The sequence below is a fragment of the Gymnoscopelus microlampas genome (genome assembly GCF_963454915.1).
Source record: "Gymnoscopelus microlampas genome assembly, chromosome: 14".
NCBI lineage: Eukaryota > Metazoa > Chordata > Actinopteri > Myctophiformes > Myctophidae > Gymnoscopelus > Gymnoscopelus microlampas.
In genome coordinates, this window is record NC_139951.1 from 51,410,962 (window position 1) to 51,433,136 (window position 22,175).

The 22,175-nt window shown below is 43.2% G+C and overlaps 2 protein-coding genes and 1 pseudogene across 3 annotated transcripts in view; all 3 read left to right on the top strand.

Moving 5' to 3' along the window:
• Nucleotides 1-329: 329 nt before the first annotated feature.
• LOC311060298 (dual E2 ubiquitin-conjugating enzyme/E3 ubiquitin-protein ligase BIRC6-like) lies at nucleotides 330-9,790 on the top strand (the record flags this gene model as incomplete). The annotated part of the gene is made up of 10 exons (XM_084078432.1): nucleotides 330-340; nucleotides 567-672; nucleotides 3,659-3,871; nucleotides 5,470-5,560; nucleotides 7,007-7,123; nucleotides 7,440-7,603; nucleotides 8,385-8,511; nucleotides 9,092-9,202; nucleotides 9,382-9,640; nucleotides 9,766-9,790. The coding sequence occupies 10 exons, from the start codon at nucleotides 330-332 to the stop codon at nucleotides 9,788-9,790; spliced, it is 1,224 nt and encodes a 407-aa protein (XP_083934558.1).
• Nucleotides 9,791-10,951: 1,161 nt separating this feature from the next.
• LOC311060426 (zinc finger RNA-binding protein-like) overlaps nucleotides 10,952-22,175 on the top strand; it is a 110,509-nt gene continuing 99,285 nt past the window's right edge. The window contains exon 1 of the mRNA XM_084078605.1: nucleotides 10,952-11,078. The gene's annotated coding sequence lies outside the window, so the exon portion shown is untranslated. The remainder of the gene's footprint in view (nucleotides 11,079-22,175) is intronic.
• LOC311059591 overlaps nucleotides 11,670-22,175 on the top strand; it is a 65,939-nt pseudogene continuing 55,433 nt past the window's right edge. Inside the window, exons 1-2 of the transcript in view lie at nucleotides 11,670-11,683; nucleotides 12,155-12,276. The product of the transcript in view is annotated as an uncharacterized misc_RNA (transcript). The remainder of the gene's footprint in view (nucleotides 11,684-12,154; nucleotides 12,277-22,175) is intronic.

A 22,175-nucleotide genomic window follows, 5' to 3' on the forward strand; every position in this document is an offset into this window, starting at 1 on the left:
TGAATTTTCTGTGGCTATTTTAATCCATTTTTATGACACATTAATACAAATTAAATCAATTGCACAACAGATTTATTCAATAAGCTTGTGCAATCTTGTTTTGTCTTCAGTTGCCAAGAAATTTGAAATTCCTAGTACCTCAGACTTAAAAGTCTATGATGACTTGAACACTGAAGTTGACGAGGAGGCGTTTCAGTTTTTTATGAAGAAACCAGACCTTGGTGTGTTGGAGATTTGTTCACCCCAAGACCCAAATCCTGAAGGTGAGTTCTGTTGCTTATCAACATGGAGCCTTATAGCCTCATCCATACAGTCCTGGCTAACCTAAAATGTCACACAGGTATATTTTTGTACTTTGAAATGATCTTTGTTTCTATACGCCCAATGTAAGTAAAAGAGAGAAAGTGTCTGAGGAAGAACTTTGTTGGTGTGTGGATCCTTCCGTATCTAATGTGAGCTTTTTACATTACACTTGCCACAAACATTCCTCTCTTGCTAATCACACTTGTTATGTCAACATTATTGCTAGATTCAGTGAGCCCCTCTGCAAGCAATTCCATTGCCAGCAGCAGCAGCTCCTTTCTCAGCTCTGGTGCAGACAATGACGGGGACTCGGATGACACCATCAGTCCTGCTCCAAGAAACAGAGCTGACCTGACTCGTCTCGCTCAGGTAAGCGTTGCTTTTTTTGGGGGGGGGGGCGGTCATGGTTTACATTTTTGTCACCTTAAATATACTTGGCCACCAAATGTAGTGGCCTGTAGGACCAGTGCTTTAAAATATTACTGTCTATCCCTGTGTTTCCCCTCCCTTTTTTTTACTTCCACTTAGATGGTTGAAAAAATTCTGAAGGACAGACCTGGCGGAGAGAGGATCATTACCGAGTATGCTCGGATAAAAAGCCTAACGGATACCAGAAGACGCGACATGGTGAAGATATTGGTTGCACACGTGGCAAGTGAACATGGGTATGTTGTCATCTAAAAATTATGCACCCAATGCGCAATTTTGGTTGTACTTGGTGCAGGCCAAAATCCCACTTTTTGCAGAAGGCAGGGGCACAGCAATACTTTTGTTTGGATCTCATACGTGTGTGTGTGTGTGTGTGTGTGTGTGTGTGTGTGTGTGTGTGTGTGTGTGTGTGTGTGTGTGTGTGTGTGTGTGTGTGTGTGTGTACTGTAGGACGAGTCCTTCAAGGCGTGTTAAAGAGGACTATGCACAGGGCATCACTGCCTTATTCCCATACCTGGCCGATCCCCAGGGAAATATGGGCTATGTAAGTACATAAAACACCAGTCTAACGCACATTTACACATGCTCATTAAAACCAAATGACACTTTTCCCCCCTCTTTTCGTCTTGTGTTTTAGGAACAGTATTACAATCCAGTAGATGGGAGTGGGTTTCTGGCATGGCGAGTGAAATCACTTCAAAAAGAAGCATCAGACGGACAAAAAAAGAGCAGAAATGTTCAGCCACTGACGGGTGTGTGATTTTGATTGTAGCTAGAATTTAAGGGGGAAGTCACATGTTCACACACACACACACACACACACACACACACATGAAGAACCAGTGCAACATGTCATGTTTCCCCCAGTCCACTGTCTAGCAACTGTGAAGATGGATCCTTATAGTAAATGCATATCACTGGAAAGTATTGCAGCAGTATATGTGGTTTCTACACTGTTACAGGTGGTCCAAATGCTGGCGACAGAGCTCCTGTCTGTGAGGAAAACCAGCTAACCACAGAAACCCAGTGTCGTGAGGCCATTGTATATGTGGCTGTATGTATGTATGTATGTGGCTCTTCAACTGCCTTGCATTAACCCACTAAGACCTGAGGAAGCGTCTGTGTCACTTTTTCATTTGAGCTAAAAAGCATTATTTTACACGTTGACTATTCAAAAATAGCAGATATACAAGCTCATAGCGCGGCACCGAGTGCCGTGCTATGAGCTTGTAGATCTGCTATTTTTTTAAAATATATATTCTTTTAAAGCGAACAATAACTCAAATCTTTGCTTCTGGGGGTCCATGGAACAAAATATTTTGAGATGGGGGTCCGCGACCAAATTCATCGTGATAATATCGTAATCGTGATATTTTTGGCCACCATTATCGTGATATGACATTTTCATATCGTCCCATCCCTAGCTGAGGCATCTGGTGGGATATAAACGACAGACAGGATGATAGAAGAGAACTCTCTCGGCCGATAGAAGGGCTTACACATGAGCATCAGACACTCCAACTCCGGTGTGCAGGTTCGTGACGTTAAAGTATTTTAACGTCAGAACACCATCTCGTGTTGATATAACAACAATCACCGCCCCCGCATTGTTTGCGCGAGTCTACTTTGGAGCGGTCGGCTCGGTGTAGCGTGAAGCCAGCCTGTTGCACCGAGGAATCCGGAATCTCCTCATCCAGCCATGTTTCTGTGAGGCATATAGCTGCGGCGTCCTTATAGTCCCTCTGAGTACGGATGAGCATAGCAAGTTCTTCTGCAAGGGAAAGTGCGACATTGTATCATATTGGTCCCTGAATATGAACAAAGCAAACGCACTACTGGTTTGAAAACACACTTAATGCGTTACTTTTGAGCGTCCTGTGTATCACAAAAACCTTAACGTTATCGGTCTCTCCACTCTCGCCACTTCTAACATTATCTGTCCTTCCATTGTCATGTCCTCCTCTCATCCAGGGCTATGAGTGGCTGCAGTGTGGAGGTGTTTAAGAGGATGGGCACGCTGTACTCTGAAATGAGCGTCCACGAGCGCTCTCTGGACTACTTCATCGACCTGCTGCACAAAGACCAGCTGGATGAGACCATTCAAGTGGAGCCACTCACCAAGGCCATCAAATACTACCAGGTAACAACAATACAGGACCTCTAGGCTGCCATCTAGCATTTAAAACATGCACACATTTGTGTGTGTGTGTGTGTGTGTGTGTGTGTGTGTGTGTGTGTGTGTGTGTGTGTGTGTGTGTGTGTGTGTGTGTGTGTGTGTGTGTGTGTGTGTGTGTGTGTGTGTGTGTGTGTGTGTGTGTGTGTGTGTGTGTGTGTGTGTTGTGTGTGTGTCTCTCTCCATGGAAAAACTGTGCATGTGCCTGTTCTGCATTAATACGCATTCAACGTATTCATGCTTGTTACTTGTCTGTAAGTTACTCACTACTGTCACCCAACGTTTCCCCCCCTGAGAGAACATTTGGCAACAGTGGCAAGGAAAAAACTCTCCTTTTAACCACTTAAACCCTATACTTAGTTGACTGGATTCCCAAGAACTCTATTCTAGATCCACTCCTGTTTTCGCTCTACACTGAAATACATCGTCATCAAATGTTTGCGATAGGGTTCATGTGGTTATTGGGAAGAAACCTTGGGCAGAACCAGGCTCTACAGGGTGGGCGCCCCTGAGATACAGGGGAATGGAGAGAGAGAATAAGTGCCTGGTGTGCATGGATTCAAGTTCTCGCCACGACTGATTTCAGTCATTTGTATTCCATAGAAGCCAGCATGTCTTCTATGGCATCATGTTGCGCACCTATGCTCTCAATGCGCCTGCGACTGTTTCACAAATCACACATTACGACTTGGTCATACAAACCTTTTTCAGTCGTGAGATTGTATTTTGCTTTAATCCATGGGTGTGTCTCAGTTCATCCAGAGTGGCCTGGACTGTGTGGCAGTGGCGTCGGCTCGCCTGCGGGCCTTCCTGACCGCCGGTCAGGAGAGCTCCAGCCTCTGCATCCTGCTGAAGGACCTGGACACCTCCTGCTCCGACATCAGACAGTTCTGCAAGAAGATCCGTCGCCGCATGCCCGGAACGGACGTGATGGGAGCACCCGCCGCTGTCATGTTTGGACCACAGGTACACATACACCCATTCTACTGTCTGTACGGGTCAGTGATTCTCAAACCTTTGAATTTCAACGACCCCCCCCCCCCCCCCCTAATTTCTATGTGCACTAGGCCACAGACCCCCATTTGATGCAATTCATCTCTGGGGTCAATTCTTCATCTCTGGGAACCCCAATCTACCCTGTACAATATTTTTTCAATTAAACAAAAAGCTACTTTTTGATATAATCTTTCACTGATATATTTTTCACAATGACCATTCCACATACAGCTTCTCTTAGAGTGTTTGCCGTTGACAACCGGGAATGTATTTCTTTGTGTACTTTTACAGTTAATAACAGGATTCCCACTGTCATGAATTTCCTGGATATATTTTGAAATGAGAAAAACTGTCTGCCAGGCCTGGAAAATGTTTGGAATTCATCAAATGTTTTGGAAGATGTTTGGATATACATAGTTTTTGGCTATTGATTTTGTTCATAAAAAACATGTCTAACATTTCATGAAATATGTAACATGGTAAAATGCAGTGCTGCGTGAGAGCTGCCTATTATACAGAACATCACGTAACAAAAATAATACATCTACAAGCTAAGAACAAACGTTGTTAGCTTGTAGATCTGTTCTGTCATGTGACGCCTTTGCTCGAGGTCTGTCTTGGGGCATTGATGGAGTAAGAGCCTCATTATTGCCACCATACGATTGATATAGGCCTGGAAATAGGGTGAAAAAGTTATGGAAAAGTTTTGAAAATGACCAGGTAAAAATGTGTGGGAACCCTGACCAGTGCTTTAAAATATTACTGTCTATCCCTGTGTCTCCCTTTTTTTTACTTCCACTTAGATGGTTGAAAAAATTCTGAAGGACAGACCTGGCGGAGAGAGGATCCTTACCGAGTATGCTCGGACAAAAAGCCGGATACCAGAAGACGCGACATGGTGAAGATATTGGTTGCACACATGGCAAGTGAACATGGGTATGTTGTCATCTAAAAATTATGCACCCAATACACAATTTTGGTTGTACTTGGTGCAGGCCAAAATCCTCCTTTTTGCAGAAGGCAGCGGCACAGCAATACTTTTGTTTGGATCTCATACGTGTGTGTGTGTGTGTGTGTGTGTGTGTGTGTGTGTGTGTGTGTACTGTAGGACGAGTCCTTCAAGGCGTGTTAAAGAGGACTATGCAAAGGGCATCACTGCCTTATTCCCATACCTGGCCGATCCCCAGGGAAATTTGGGCTATGTAAGTACATAAAACACCAGTCTAACGCACATTTACACATGCTCATTAAAACCAAATGACACTTTTCCCACCTCTTTTCTTCTTGTGTTTTGATTCCAAACATGCAAACATGACCCGCTTTAATGACTTCAGTCTATATTAGTAGCTTAATGACTAGTATTAACATTCTATTGTCTTTTTTATGTCCAATGTATTTGTATTTAAGTTCATAAAGTTAACATAAGTATAACTAAATGCATTTGAAATGAAATAAAAATGATACTTTTCAGGATTCCAATAGCAAACATTAGGTCATCAAAGTTGCATCACCCCTGGTCTAGATAAAGAGCATCTGATAAGTGACTACATTGTCCTGTGTTTCCTCAGGTTGTAAACACAGACAGGGTGACGATGGACCTCGCTCTGAGCCCCCTGAGACAAGACCACCTGAATAACAACAGCACACACCCCTCTGTGAGTACACACACACACACACACACACACACACACACACACACACACACACACACACACACACACACACACACACACACACACACACCTGTGTTGTCAAGCAAGCATGTAGGAGCTCGCCAATCAGAGGCAGTACCGTAGGACCATAGAGGTATGCGTAGGACGCGCAGCTTGTCAGTCACCGCGGGGAGGCGGGACATGGGAAGTGGAGCAGAGTGTGAGAGAGGAGCTTAAGTTTTACTAAATTATTAAAAATGTTAAACGGCATCGCCGATCCGAGCGCATTAATGCAGATTAACCGCGCGCTAGTATTGCTTTTTTTGGTACCTTTGAGAAATCTCTGCAACTTCTAAGCGACGAGCTATTAGCCCGAGACGAGACAGTGGTACCCGCGACTACGAGAGAGAGTGCTTTAACCGACAAGGGACCCTGGATACCGCCTTCCCAAATACAAAAAAGGTAAACAGGGGCTAGTGTAACCCTATGAGTCATGAGCCAAATTGCAATACCGAAAATCTCGGCCACTCGCTCACTCCCACTCGGTCACTCCGACTTCGAACCGGAAGTAGTCGCGGTCCAATTGTTCATGTGCGTCTTGGAGGAGGCGAGTGGAGTCGAGTGGAGGAGGCTCTCCACTTCCGCATTGAGCGAGTGTACATCAAGTGTATCCTCGACCACTCTCAACAGCTCCTCCGCGGCAGATTTCCGCATCACGTGTACACTTGTTTTTGTTTTTTTCCCCTTCTCCCGTGACGTATACATGGTCCGCCTCCTCCACATGTGCCGAAAACACCGCCCCCCCCCCCCCCCCCCCCCCCCCCCCCCCCCCTTGCCCCCGCCGCTCACTCGTTGCGCATCTCTCACACACACACACACACACACACACACACACACACACACACATTCTGGGGGGAACATTAGCCGAAAATTGCAGATCTACAAGCTGAAGGACATTTTGTGTCAAATCTTCATTATCATGGCTGTGACCAGACGAGGTGCCATTAGCACTGTCTTGATTAAAAATGTTTACTCTTGCAGTGTAATGACGAGGCTCTCTTTGCAATTTCACTGCTATCTTTAAGCTGGCGCCCATTATAAGCTGATATGGACATTAACCTCAGATACAGTATGAAATTCTCATTTACTGAGCGATGCCCACATTTATTGCACTCAATAAATGTCATGATCCAATTTAGCAGGTATCACTTGTTACAACAGTGTCTGCAAATTCTGCATGTTTGATATGGATCCCTTAACTCGATTGAACCGAGAACTTTCCAGTTCCAAGACAGCTGCTCTACCCCTAGAGCCACTGCCTGATTGTTGGCATTGTTAAGGATGAAGAATTTAACAGTGTTCAATTTCTTGCTAGAAGTGGTTTAGCAGTTCAATAGGATCTGGTAAATCCTGGTAGTAATCTTTGGCCTTTTCCCGTCTTTGCTCTTGACAGCATTGGATGCCCGCCTGGAAGTGGGGCTGGAACAGCAAGCAGAGCTGATGCTCAAAATGATGGCCACTCTGCAGGCCGACTCCATCCTACAAGCCCTCACTTCAACTTCACCTACAGGTACACACACATACGGAGCAGGGAAGCAGCAGCAAATATTAAAATCTTAATACATTAATTGATTGGTTTGTAACTTGTTTTTAACGGATAATAAAGTAAATCTTGAATCATAGGACAAAAAAATCTACATTAATCACCCTTTTCTTATCAGTGTTTTACACTACGAAATAACTTGCACCTTTTTGATTTAGGTTCAGAATAGGTACTATTGGTGTACAACATTAGCGATCAATGATAGTCATTGTAGGTTCTTCCTGGTAGTCAAACCAGATGACATGACGTGTGTGTGTCTCTTCTCTCCACCCCCTGTCCCCAGTGGCCCAGGCCTCCAACGGGACAGATGACTCCCTGCTGAGGGGGCTGCAAGGGGGAGGATCCTCTCCTCCAGTCAGCAGCTTGATGGTGCAGGCCTCTTCTATCCCCATGCTGAGCGCTTGCTTCAACAAACTGTTCTCCATGCTGCAGGTCCACCATGTGCAGGTCAGAATGCAGTACCACTACCTAGTTAGAAAAAGTGAAGAGAGTGGTGCCTTTGATGAGCCCCGTATTGATGTTGTCATCAATGTTTGTTTATTGGACACACACCCGGACAGACACACCCGGACACACGGACACACAGACAAAGTCAGATATAGGAGTGGTTGGCACCACTCAAAAATCACACCCTGTGTGAAGGAAGCGGTGCCTTTGATGAGCCCGGTATTGATGTTGTCATCAATGTTTGTTTATTGGACACACACCCCGACAGACACACGGACACCCGGACACACGGACACACAGACAAAGTCAGATATAGAGCGGTTGGCACCGCTAAAAACTAAACAATAAATACAAGTTGAACCTGGTTTCAGGGCAGGAGGAGACGGAACAAATATCAATCTTTGCCATTCAGCATGGCTACATTACAGCAGATACTGTGCAATCAAAACACACATGCAAAAGGTTAGAGAGTTATGATGCGTTACGGCATGTCACTCTGTCCTTGTCCACCCATTCCCTTTCGACACTCCACAGCTTGGTATTTGGGAAACAGTGGCGGTAATGTAATGTGCCCCTTACCCTATGTGTCTGTGTTTTTCCATGGGTTCATGAAACGTTCGTCCGTTTTCAATTAGCTGTACTATAAACTCCCTGAATTCAATACCACTTCTACAGGCTTAGATTAAAACTGACCTCAAAGGCTTACAAGGTCACCATCAGTTGCATTTATTTACACATTTGGTGTGTTTCCATCCCACTGATGAGGTGTTTTGTGCTTTAGTTGGAGTCCCTTCTGCAGCTGTGGCTGACCCTCAGCCTCAACTCCTGCTCCAATGGCACAGAAGAGAGCGGCTCTGACATATTCATGTTCAATGCCAGCCGAGTGCCCGCCATCCCACTCAACCAAGGTCAGTGTTCATCATAATGCTGTATGTACTTTTCTGAGGGTGCCTGGTGACTCAGCCAGTTAGTGCAGGATAATTATGCTCCTAGGGAGCGTGAGGATATGGGTTTGAATCTGAATCCCCCATCTTGTCTTGCATTTCTCTCCTCCCTGTCTGCCTCTGAAATAAAGCATAAAATGAAAAAAAAAGAGAGAAAATAATCTATTCAAACGTGTAAAGTTTTGACCTACAGTGATTCCTCTAGTGGAAAAAAAAAATAAAGTACTGTGTGGAAACAGGTTTTATCTTCTCCGGCTTGCTAGTGAAAAAACTGATTTATGGGAGAGACGAGAAAAGGCTTTCAGTGTTAGAAAGCATGCTGTGTAGCAAGATGACTTAACCCCCAGCAGTAAATCTTGATTTGGCAAGCTGGCCGTCTTTAATACACGCACAACATACTATTCTTTGAATATTGTATTATTATTCGGGAAAAATGTACTGAAAGACCATAAAAGCTATCTTAATTTTAAAGGCAAAAAACATTTGTACACTATCAGAGTAATATTAACAACCAGGATTTTACTGCATGTGTATGTGTATTCAGCCTCCATCAGCAGTTTCCTTACCGTGCTGGCTTGGTATCCCAACACTTCCCTGAGGACCTGGTGTCTGGTTCTTCACTCGCTCACCCTCATGACGAACATGCCGGCCTGTGGTCAGTACTCAACACTTGGTATGTTTTTTTTAGAAAGAGGTTTATATATATCTAATCTGAATTAAGTCAGTGTTGTTGTTTTCAACCTTACCATTTTGTATGTGTATGATGAATGAATTAATAAATTACCCCCTTGGTTCCCTACGTAAGATACTGCTGACTTCCTTGGTTTTTTGCAGCCTCCAGCAATGGGCTGGGTGGTCAGGAAAGCACGGCTCAGCAGATGGTGTCCGACCCCACACTGGTGCATGTCCTGGTTCGCTTCCTCTCCGGCAGCAACCCCCACGGAACCAGCCAGCACAGCTCCCAGGTGGGCCCCACTGCCACCCAGGCCATGCAGGAGTTCCTCACCCGACTGCAGGTGCACCTGTCATCCACCTGCCCGCAGATGTTCAGCGAGTTCCTGCTCAAGCTCATGCACATCCTGTCCAATGAGAGGTACGAGTGTCTTGTCATGGTGTTCTGTGTAGTGACAACTTATGTGTTTCACTGCCATCATCCATGGACATACTTTGGTCCATGGAGTAAGTGCTTGTAATCCTAGGGTCTCTGTTTTGAAGCAGGAGTCGTCTTTACCACAAGTATTAACACCATCCACATAAAGCCTAGACATTGTTTTTGTGTCCATATATAAAGTATTTAAAATGGTCCTGGATCTGGCCCCTCCTGGATACCTGGCCCCTTTATGCGGAAAGTGTTATGCCATTTGTCCTGCCCTAAGACTCCATAAAACAATTATTATAATTATACCACTAGCCACAAGCTAGGCCATTAACCGGCTGATGGAATGCATTGGCATAAATAAGGAATACTAATAAGCCTTTAAGGTGAACCCAAGTGTAGAAACCCTGTTACAATGTGACAAGTGTCTTTTGTCAAAGTCAATTATTTATTTTTCCATCTGACTGCATTGCTTCCGGTTTGAAATGATGAACTTTCTAGTTACGCGTTAACAAGCTGAAGAAAAGCAAGACAACTCTGTGAGGACTTAACTTGATCATGTTGCTGCCTTCTGTATCGGAAACCATTACTGCATGTGTTCAAATCTCATTAATAAACTGGCTCAGTTGATGGTGGTTGTTTTCCCTCTGTAGGAGCCAGTGGTCTTCACCTGACCAAACACGAGAACTTCCACGGTGGTCTAGATGCCATCTCCGTGGGCGACGGCCTGTTCACCATCCTCACAACTCTCAGCAAGAGGGCCACCTCGGTCCAGGTCATGTTGCAGCCCATACTCACATACATGGCCTGTGGCTACATGGGCAGACAGGTGAGGAAAGAGCACACGTTGAAGGCAGCTTGGGGTTTACATGCATCACAGATGCTCTGGAAAATAGTTTGCACTTTCTGATAAACGTTCCTTGTGGTTTGTCAAAATGACAAATGACATTGACCTGTTTTACCTAATCTCAGGGGTAAAACGTGTTTAGCTTCATGAGTGTTAAGTGGGACATTGCAGGAAAAAAGAACATGCATGCTCAACACATTTTCCTAGCACATGCTAATTCATGGAGGTTAAAATTGAATTTATGACAAATTCAGTGGGTTTTGGCTGTATTAAAAAGTGGTGTATTTCATTTTCCATTTTCCTAGGGTTCTCTTTCCACCTGTCAGCTCTCTGAACCTCTACTTTGGTTCATCCTCCGAGTGTTGGACACCAGCGAAGCTCTCAAGGCCTTCCATGACATGGGTGCATATGCGCGCGCACACACAAACACACATACACATTTCTATTAGGACACATATTCGTATGTGCGGTCTACAGCCCCGGCTGTCGCTTATGACCCCAAGCAATACTACCAGCAGCCCATCGCTACATCAGCTGTGGCCGCAGCACAGCCCCAGCCCACAGTGGCAGAGTCCTACTATCAGACAGGTACGTTCAACTCGCCACTGACTGGACTCGTCATGGTGAAGAAAAGTCCTCCGAGAGCTGTCATTCTCAAAGCTTTTTAAAAACTTTGATGACCTCCAGTTTGGTGTGCATTAGGCCAGTGGTGCTCAAACTTTTTAATTTCAATGACCCCTCATAACTCTGAGAGTGTACAAATGGAACCAAATGGACCTGTACGGGTCCATTTGGTTCCATTTGTACACTCTCAAAAGTTCCAGACCTGTATGTGTCTATTTGGAACCACCTCAAGGAACCCTGAGGGTCCCTGGACCCCACCACTGCATTAGGGTCCATTTGGATACAAGCTCACAGCTTGTCTTATGAAGTTTTATACATTGACTATTTTTCAAAATTTGAGAACTTTGATAAATATATTTTTTAAGTCTTTAAACCTTTGGCTATAATGGCATGCCCAAAATGGGTAAGCCAGGATTAATGTGGTTAACTACATTAATCTACAATCTTTCAACGTGTCGCACTGTGAGATTGTAGATATTTGTAAAGGGGTAAAAAAGGAGGGGGCCCATTATAGACCCCTGGCTGACACCGATAAACACATTATTTAGGAACATAATGGATTGTAAACGGTCACAAAAGATATTAACCCTCATTCAATATACACACGCCCACACACAGGCAGGCTTACTGGACGTTGTGTACTTGTCTCTATACTGTGTATATTTGGCACAGATGTATGCATATTTGACCGGTACGCAAGTTCTATGCTTGGTTCAGGTGTTTGGAAGGACAAAAAAAACAGAACATATTTGCATATCTGGTTTAATAAAGACATAAGCCAATCCTTTTACAGCTTCATAAGTCATAAGGGGAACTTTAGCTTTGACGTGTTTTGGCAATTATAACAAAGATGTCAACATGTGTGTTCCCAAATATGAGATTTATGATATGAGAGCATTGTTGTTTGGAAAACAAACCCTCAAACGTGTTGCTCTGCTCCGTTCCCCAGGTGGTGAAGCTTCACACCAAGCTGGGGAAACCCATCCCTTCACCCAGACCTCCTCCTCCTCCAGTAAGACCCCCTCCTCTGGCCTGGGCAGCTCCAGCACCACCTCTTCGTCCCTGGGCACCTCCTCCTCCAATGCTTCTGCCTCCACCCACAACTCCTCCTACCTGAAGCCGGTCAACATAGTGAGCGGTGGCGGGGGGACCAACTCTGTCGGTCAGTAGGTCAGTAGGTCAGTAGGTCAGTAGGTCCCCTTTGAATGTTGACGTCTCCTGGCGGTATTTGACAATGACTTCATTCTTCACCTTGTTGCCATTATGCTCTGTTCTGTGTTTTTGCTGTATTCCTGTTTGATTAGTATAGCTCTGCATTTAGCCAGTTCAACCACATGAATCCTAGCGTCCCTATTCGGGGCTTGTCGTAATAGGCAAACATTCAGTGAAAACAAAAATCGTCTCACTACACGTCACGAGGCATTGTGTGAGCTTGTAGATCGGCAGAGATTGATGAGTGATAGAAAAGGACGGGGCCAATTACAGACCCCTTGCACACCCATCTAAGTATATAGGGTTTAAGTCATTGAACCCCTATGTACTTATCACACAATGAATAAAGAAAACGACTTCCATTTTCACTTTAAAAATTATAAATATTTTTTTTTTGACAATTTGCACCTATAATGACGTGCCCAAAATAGGGACACCAGGTTGAAAGTGGTTCAAACACTCATCACTAATAAAGAGTGAAGCTGGTTTCACAGAGCGTGTTTTGCACTCAAAGGCTACATGCCAATGTCTGGATAAGTCTCTGCCAACTTGTGTAGTGATGGACAGCGACCAGGCGTGCGTTTCCAAACCTAACATTTCTTGAAGTTCTGTGCCTTGTAGAATAACAAGTGTATAACCTAGTTTAACCATGCAGTCAAATGGCCAATAGTTCACTCCTGGCCCTTGCAAATGGAAACGGTCATTGTTTTCCTTTTTTTTTAAATTATTATTGTGATTTATTGCATTTGTATGCTGTCCATTAGTCAAAGCATCTGTGGACTAGTGACTAGTGACTACTGATTATAAATATCACTGTGTGCATCAGTTTGTGACCCATGTCCTTTGTGTTTGACCTCAGTGTGGATCCATTCTTGAGGGAGTGGATCAGGATCCTGATGCAGGGAACTCCACCTTCTATAGACCATGCACACCCTGATTGAATGCTACCAGAGGGTAAGAATTTAACCCTAGCACCACAAGAATATATACCCTGACACCACCCTAACACCACAAAAATATACCCTGACACCACCCTAACACTAGCATGGCATTGGCCAGACTGATAACGTGGATTCACTCTCACGTTCCTCCCTGCATCAGTCTGGACTTCGGGAGCGAGTATGAGAAATCAGAAAATGATCGGGCCAATCAGTGACTGCGTTTCAACTGCTGTCCGTACAACAGTGAAAAGCATCAAAATCATTTTCTGATTTCTCCTACTCGCTCCCTATGGGCCGAAGTTCAGACTGATACCGGGGAGGAACGTTAGAGTAAAGATACTAGGTTCTTTGTTTACCTGGTATCCTATAGTTTCAATGTACAGATAAAATTGTGTGGCAGATCAAACTTTCACAGATAGCTTCATAGACTTGTTTGACAGCACTGTCATCAGTGTTTTGTTGCATTCATGTTAATGTATTAGTGTATTTTCAGACATTTAACCACTTAAACTCTCAATACTTACAAAACTTGACAGTTTGGCTCTGTGCTGTTCATTTTACCCTCTACACCAAATGTCTGGGATGCGTTGTGAGCTTGTAGATCAGCTATTTTACGGTGAATGTTTCGACCAGAATAGGGATGCTAAATAGGGTTCAAGTGGTTAACCCATTAAAACCGTGAAAAGCATATGTGTCATTTTAGATGTTGCTAGTCTGCACTTCCAATGTTCCGTCATAATCTGAAGACTCACCTCTTCAGACTGAGCCTCAGCCCTTCAAGCACTTCACTTTCCCCATACTCCTTCAGTCATTATTTCCACCATAACCAGCTTACATTAGTAACTACAAAGTGGGCTGTGGCTGGTCGACTAACACAGTGGTTCTCGGGGTCCCCAGCTAGTTTAATACCTGCAAAAAAAGAAAGAAAGAAAAAGACCATTACTCCATCAAAAACAAACTATACTATGAAAACTTGTCAAACATTGGCCAAATTGTCAAATAATATAAGAAAGAAGTAACTCCTACAATTCCAAAGGGTGGGGGTCCCCAGAAATATTATTATTTTGGGGGGTCACGGGCTGAAAAGGTTGAGAACCACTGGACTAACACTCTAGCCTGGAGGAGAAAAGAGCGTGAGACCCTTCACATTCTGCTCCATTGATGCTACAGTATAGTGACTGACCTAGATATGACGACCATGCAGACACACCCTGGTCATTTGTTCTCATGTGTTTGTTACTTAGGCTTGTTTTTTCTTGACCACAATGTTAAAAATGTTAATTTAGATAGCATGATATTTAGACAGATACAAGGTTCATTGTTTACCTGGAATCCTATAGTTTCAATGTACAGATAACATTGTGTGGCAGATCAAACCTTCTCATAGATTTCACAGATAGCTTCATAGCCTTGTTTGACAGCACTGTCATCAGTGTTGTGTTGCATTCATGTTAATGTGTATTTTCAGACATTTAACCACTTAAACCCTCAATACTTAGAAAACTTGACCTTTGGCTCTGTACTTGGTTCTGTTCATTTTTCCCTCTACACCAAATCTCTGTGATGCGTTGTGAGCTTGTAGATCGGCTGTTTTACGGCGAATGTTTCCACCAGAATAGAATAGAATAAATACCTAAAAGTTTTACTTGAGTACAGTACTGAAGTACTTAGTTACTTTCCACCACTGTTAACTTCTTTGAACACAGTTGTAGATTAGAGGTGCAATCTGAATCACTCACAAAGGGCCGTAGTTGACCCAACATACCACAGGTGAGCGCTAAACTACAATAACCTTCCCCACCACCCCACAAGCCCCAGTGTGACCGCTCTGGCTGCTCTGTCTATGGCTGTATTCTACTGTTAAAAGAGCAACAGTGAAATTAATGGATTATAAATATCACTGTGTGCATCAGTTTGTGACCCATGTCCTTTGTGTTTGACCTCAGTGTGGATCCATTCTTGACGGAGTGGATCAGGATCCTGATGCAGGGAACTCCACCTTCTATAGACCATGCACACCCTGATTGAATGCTACCAGAGGGTAAGAATTTAACCCTAGCACCACAAGAATATATGCCCTGACACCACCCTAACACCACAAAAATATACCCTGACACCACACTAACACTAGCCTGGCATTGGCCAGACTGATAACGTGGATTTACTCTCACGTTCCTCCCTGCATCAGTCTGGACTTCGGGAGCGAGTATGATAAATCAGAAAATGATCGGGCCAATCAGTGACTGCGTTTCAACTGCAGTGAAAAGCATCAAAATCATTTTCTGATTTCTCCTACTCGCTCCCTATGGGCCGAAGTTCAGACTGATACCGGGGAGGAACATTAGAGTGAAGATACTAGGTTCATTGTTTACCTGGTATCCTATATTCAATGTACAGATGAAATTGTGTGGCAGATCAAACTTTCACAGATAGCTTCATAGACTTGTTTGACAGCACTGTCATCAGTGTTGTGTTGCATTCATGTTAATGTATTAGTGTATTTTCAGACATTTAACCACTTAAACTCTCAATACTTACAAAACTTGACAGTTTGGCTCTGTGCTGTTCATTTTCCCCTCTACACCAAATGTCTGGGATGCGTTGTGAGCTTGTAGATCGGCTATTTTACGGTGAATGTTTCGACCAGAATAGGGATGCTAAATAGGGTTCAAGTGGTTAACCCATTAAAACCGTGAAAAGCATCTGTGTCATTTTAGATGTTGCTATGTACTGTATGTACATAGCAACAGGATTTTTGTTTAAATTTTTGGGAAAATTAGGAAGATTTTCTGAAAATGTAGGTTAGGATTTAGAAGGCGTTTTTAGCGTAGGGTTACTGTGTGTGTGTGTGTGTGTGTGTGTGTGTGTGTGTGTGTGTGTGTGTGTGTGTGTGTGTGTGTGTGCGCGTGCGCGTGCACACTTAACCCCTTTAGAATCATGAAAATGTGTGCAAATCTTTGTATGTATATATATTTTTGTAGGGGAACGTTTGTAACTCAAATATTTGATTCTGGGGGATTCGCCAAATGTCTTCTATCTAAATCAGTGAAACGTATGATGACATGAAACCTTTTCATGTCAAGGACCCCCCAAAATGATATGTATTTGGCCGCAGACCCCCATCTCAAAATACGTTGTTCCACAGGATCTGATCATTATTCTACTGTTGTAAAAGAGCAACAGTGAAATGAATGGATTGTAAATATCACTGTGTGCATCGGTTTATGACCTATGACCTTTGTGTTTGACCTCAGTGTGGATCCATTGTTGAGGGAGTGGATCAGGATCCTGATGCAGGGACCTCCACACCCTGGTTGAATGCTACCAGAGGGTAAGAATTTAACCCTAGCACCACAAGAATATACCCTGACACCACCCTATATAACACTATACCCTGCCAGAATGTTACCAGAGGGTAAGACACCACAAAACGACACTATTTGAGATCCGCCTGATGCAAACACTGTACTCCTTTAAGTCCGCACTGAAGAGACACTTATTTACTCAAGCTTTTGGCAATTAATGTGTTTATTGTGTGTACTGTAAAGTAGGGCATTCACGAATAGTGATTTTTAGTATTCGAATTATTCGACCTATAAGTATTCGAATATTCGATTAATCGATTTGATTATAAAAAATAAAATAATAAAAAAATAAAAAATAAAAAAAATAAAAAGTTTTTTTTTTTTTTTTTTTTTCAATGACATTGATGACTGGACTCAAGGAATGCGAGTTGACGTCACACCAGAGCTCACAGCTGCGTGTCTGCTGCAGAAAAGCCACTAAAAAAAAAAAAATCAAAAAAAAAAAAAAAAAAAAACTTTTTTTTTAATTTTTTTTTTTTTATCGAATAATCGAATAGTGGTTTGATAGTCGAATAGTCGGTTTGATAGTCGAATATTCGAATATTCGATTATTCTGTTAATGCCCTACTGTAAAGCGTCCTTGGGTTTCTGAAAGGCGCTATATAAATCCAAGTTATTATTATTATTATTTGAGATTCAAAACAGGTTCTATACACCCATATTGTTAAATGTAGGGTATGTGAGTTACTTTGGTTAAAATAAGTGTTAAATAGCTCTATATTGTGATAGTACTCATCCCTATAGAGTGTTTGTTCAGTAAAAGGAGTCTCTCCCATGTCTCTCCAGCTCTTTATTAAACAGAAAATGCCTTTTCAGTGCTCTCTCCTGATTGGCTTACATTTTGTCACCTACCTGAAAATGTGCTATATTCTGTTATATATATATATATATATATATATTCTATAAGCTCACAACACATCGCAATGCGAAACGTTGTGAGCTTGTAGATCGGCTATTTCCACTACTTAAAAAAAAGAGAGAAAATGATTAAATATGGCCTATTTTGGCCATAGTATATTATTTATTTTGATTATTGGTATCATTCATTTCTTTGTATATTTAAGTTATATGCCATATGCAATTTCTGTTTGCAAAGCCTAAACATAAATTAACGTAATTTATATATTCCAATGTTCACAGAAAAAAGACAATTAAATTGTTAATCGCAATTATTTGTAAGACAATTAATCGTCAAGTGGAATTTCATGATAGTCACTGATCTAGGATCTGATCCTTAGGCCTATACTCCTTACTATTGGTTGATTGTAACAGTTGTAAATACTCTGTTTCTCTCTCTGTTTCGCACTCTTCAACCTGCCACTCAGGTTGAAGAGTGCATCGCTGCATGTCTGGCTGACATCTCACAGTGGATATCTTCTCTTCTCACCACCTTAAGCTGAATCTAGACAAGACCAAGGTTCTCTTCTTCCCAGGTAAGTCCTGCCCCATGTAGGATCTCACTATTTACATAGACAAACTCCCTGGTGGCTTCTGTTGGTGTTGTCCTGGACGGTCTCATTCAAGGCACACATGCAGCGGCCACTTGATCCTGTAGGTTTACACTCTATAACATTCGAACGATCAGACCCTTCCCTACCCAGGAATCAGCCCAGCTCCTTATCCTGGCTTCAGTCATATCAAAACTTGTAACTCGCTCCTTACTGGCCTCCCGGTATGTGCACTTAAGCCCCATCAAATAAAGCATGCCTGGTCTTCAACTAGTTTACAGACCTACAGAACCTACAGAAGTTCTCAGGTCTCCCCCCTTTTCAGCTCCCTCCATTGGCTCCCAGTTGTTGCCTGCACCGAGTACAAAACACTGATGCTGGCCTACAAAGCAACCAAAGTCATAGCCCCCCCCCATACCTTCACAAAGCCTGATCCAACCCTGCAACCCCTCCAGCTCACTCAGATTAGCTAACACAGGGAAGCTGTCAGAACCTTCCCTAAAACATCCGGGACAACGCTCCACACGTCCCAGACTCTTCTCCCTTCTGGCTCCCAAACTGTGGAATGAACTCCCCATTGCAGTTAGAACTGCAGACTCACTTCCAATATTCCGTCGTAATCTGAAGACTCACCTCTTCAGACTGAACCTCAGCCCTTAGCACTTCACTCTGTGGGACCCCCCCCCCCCCCCCCCCCCCACATGATTTTGGGGGGGTCCTCAGCTAGTTTAACACCTAAAAAAAAGTAAAGAGAGAAAAGAAAATTTAATCAACAAACTATACTATAAAAACTGGTCAAACATTGGCCAAATTGGCAAATAATATAAGAAAGAAGCAAACATTTTGAAAATAGCCGATCTACAAGCTCACAACGCCTCAAGTTGCGAGTGTGAGGCGTTGTGAGCTTGTAAATCTGCTATTTTCACAAACTAAATGTCATGCCTCAACTACTACAATTCCAAATGCTTATCAGGGTGGTGGGGTCCCCAGTTCAAATATAATTATTTTGGGCGGTCACGGCCTGAAAAGGTTGAAGTTCCTATCACACAAAGATTTGGTGGCCCCCCTGTAGTAACTCTGAGGACCCCTTTGGGTCCAGGACCCCCTGTTGAAGACCCATGGTTTAGACTGATGCTAGGTTCTTGGTTTACCTGTGATCCTAGTGTACTGAGGCACTACACTGGCTCACTGCATTCTATGTACTGTATGTGTTTATCTTGCTTAATGTGAGTCGCTCTGGATAAGAGAGTCTGTCACTGATCTAGGATTTGATCCTTACTCCTTCCTATTGGATGATTGTCATCAGTGGAGTGTTCTACCGTGTTACGCTGTATACGTCATATACCGTGCAGATTTTTTGGGGAAAAAGTGTATATTGTCTAGTTTCTACTAACCATTTCATCCATTGAAAACGCGCTAGCGTATACCCACGACCATGTGCATGTGGTCGTGGGTATATGCATTAAATAATTATCGTATACCCCCCTCAGTGCAGGCTTTTTGTGTGTGTGTGTGTGTGTGTGTGTGTGTGTGTGTGTGCGCGCACACACTTAATGTTACTTGTTAACTTCTTTGAACATAGTTGTACATTAGAGGTGAATTCTGAGTCACTCACAAAGGGCCGTGGTTGACCCAACATACCACAGGTGGACGCTAAACTATAATAACCTTCCCCACCACCCCACAAGCCCCAGTGTGACCGCTCTGGCTGCTCTGTCTATGGCTGTAGGATCTGATCATTATTCTACTGTTGTAAAAGAGCAACAGTGAAATGAATGGATTATAAATATCACTGTGTGCATTGGTTTGTGACCTATGACCTTTGTGTTTGACCTCAGTGTGGATCCATTTTGAGGGAGTGGATCAGGATCCTGATGCAGAGAACTCCACCTTCTATAGACCATAGTATATTATTTTTTGTGGATTATTGGTATCATTCATTTCTTCTTATATTCAAATTTGCATATTGCCATATGCAATTTTTGTTTACAAAGCCTAAAAGCTAAACATAAATGTAATTTATACATTCCAATGTTCACAGAAAAAAAGACAATACAACTGTTAATCTCAATTATTTGTAAGACAATTAATGGTCAAATGAAATTTCATGATCATGATAGTCACTGATCTAGGATCTGATCCTTATACTCCTTACTATTGGTTGATTGTAACAGTTGTAAACACTCTGTTTCTCTCTCTACCCTCTGCCACTCAGGTTGAAGAGCCTCGCTGCATGTCTGGCTGACATCTCACAGTGGATGTCTTGTCTTTTCACCACCTTAAGCTGAACCCAGACAAGACCGAGCTTCTCTTCTTACTAGGTAAGTCCTGCCCCATGCAGGATCTCACTATTTCCATAGACCAGTGGTTCTCAACCAGTGGTCCGGGGTCCACAAGTGGTCCTTGGGGGGGGTACCAGGGGGTCAATCATTTTAACCACTTAGCCTTGGCTATTCAAAAATAGCAGATATACAAGCTCATAGTGCGGCACAGACTGTCCCGCTATGAGCTTGTAAATCTGCTATTTTTGAAAAATCTTGAAAATGTGTGCTAATTTTTGAATATATATTTTTAAGCACATTTGTAATTCAAATCTTTGCTTTTGGGGGTCCCTGCCACAAAAACAATTCAGATGGGTGTCCGTGGCCAAATGTATATCAATTTAGGGGTCGTTGGCATGAAAAAGGTTGAAAACCCCTGCCATAGACAACTCCCTGGTGTCCTCTGTTGGTGTTGTCCTGGACAGTCAGCTCTCATTCAGAACCTTGGTGTTGTCCTGGACAGTCAGCTGTAATTCAAGGCACACATTGCAGCGGCCACTCCATCCTGTAGGTTTACACTCTATAACATTGGAAGGATCAGACCCTTCCTCACCCAGGAGTCAGCCCAGCTCCTTATCCTGGCTTCAGTCATATCAAAACTTGACTACTGTAACTCGCTCCTTACTAGCCTCCCGGCATGTGGACTTAAGCCCCATCAAATAAAGCGTGCCTGGTTTTCAACTAGCTAACTAGTTTTCAGGTCTCCCCCCCATTGGCTCCCAGTTGCTGCCTGCACCGAGTACAAAACACTGATGCTGGCCTACAAAGCAACCAAAGTCATAGTCCCCCCCCCATACCTTCATAAAGCCTGATCCAACCCTACAACCCCTCCCTGCTCACTCAGATCAGCTAGCACAGGGAAGCTGTCAGAACCTTCTCTAAAACATCCGGGACAACGCTCCACACGTCCCAGACTCTTCTCCCTTCTGGCTCCCAAGATGTGGAATGAACTCCCCATTGCAGTTAGAACTGCAGACTCACTTCCAATATTCCGTCATAATCTGAAGACTGAGCCTCAGCCCTTCAAGCACTTCACTTTCCTCATACTCCTTCAGTCATTATTTCCACCATAACCAGCTTACATTAGTAACTACAAAGTGGGCTGTGGCTGGTCGACTAACACAGTGGTTCTCGGGGTCCCCAGCTAGTTTAATACCTGCAAAAAAAGAAAGAAAGAAAAAGACCATTACTCATCAAAAACAAACTACTAAAAACAAAAAACAGTTACAAAGGGTGGGGGTCCCCAAAAATATTATTATTTTGGGGGGTCACGGGCTGAAAAGGTTGAGAACCACTGGACTAACACTCTAGCCTGGAGGAGAAAAGAGCGTGAGACCCTTCACATTCTGCTCCATTGATGCTACAGTATAGTGACTGACCTAGATATGACGACCATGCAGACACACCCTGGTCATTTGTTCTCATGTGTTTGTTACTTAGGCTTGTTTTTTCTTGACCACAATGTTAAAAATGTTAATTTAGATAGCATGATATTTAGACAGATACAAGGTTCATTGTTTACCTGGAATCCTATAGTTTCAATGTACAGATAACATTGTGTGGCAGATCAAACCTTCTCATAGATTTCACAGATAGCTTCATAGCCTTGTTTGACAGCACTGTCATCAGTGTTGTGTTGCATTCATGTTAATGTGTATTTTCAGACATTTAACCACTTAAACCCTCAATACTTAGAAAACTTGACCTTTGGCTCTGTACTTGGTTCTGTTCATTTTTCCCTCTACACCAAATCTCTGTGATGCGTTGTGAGCTT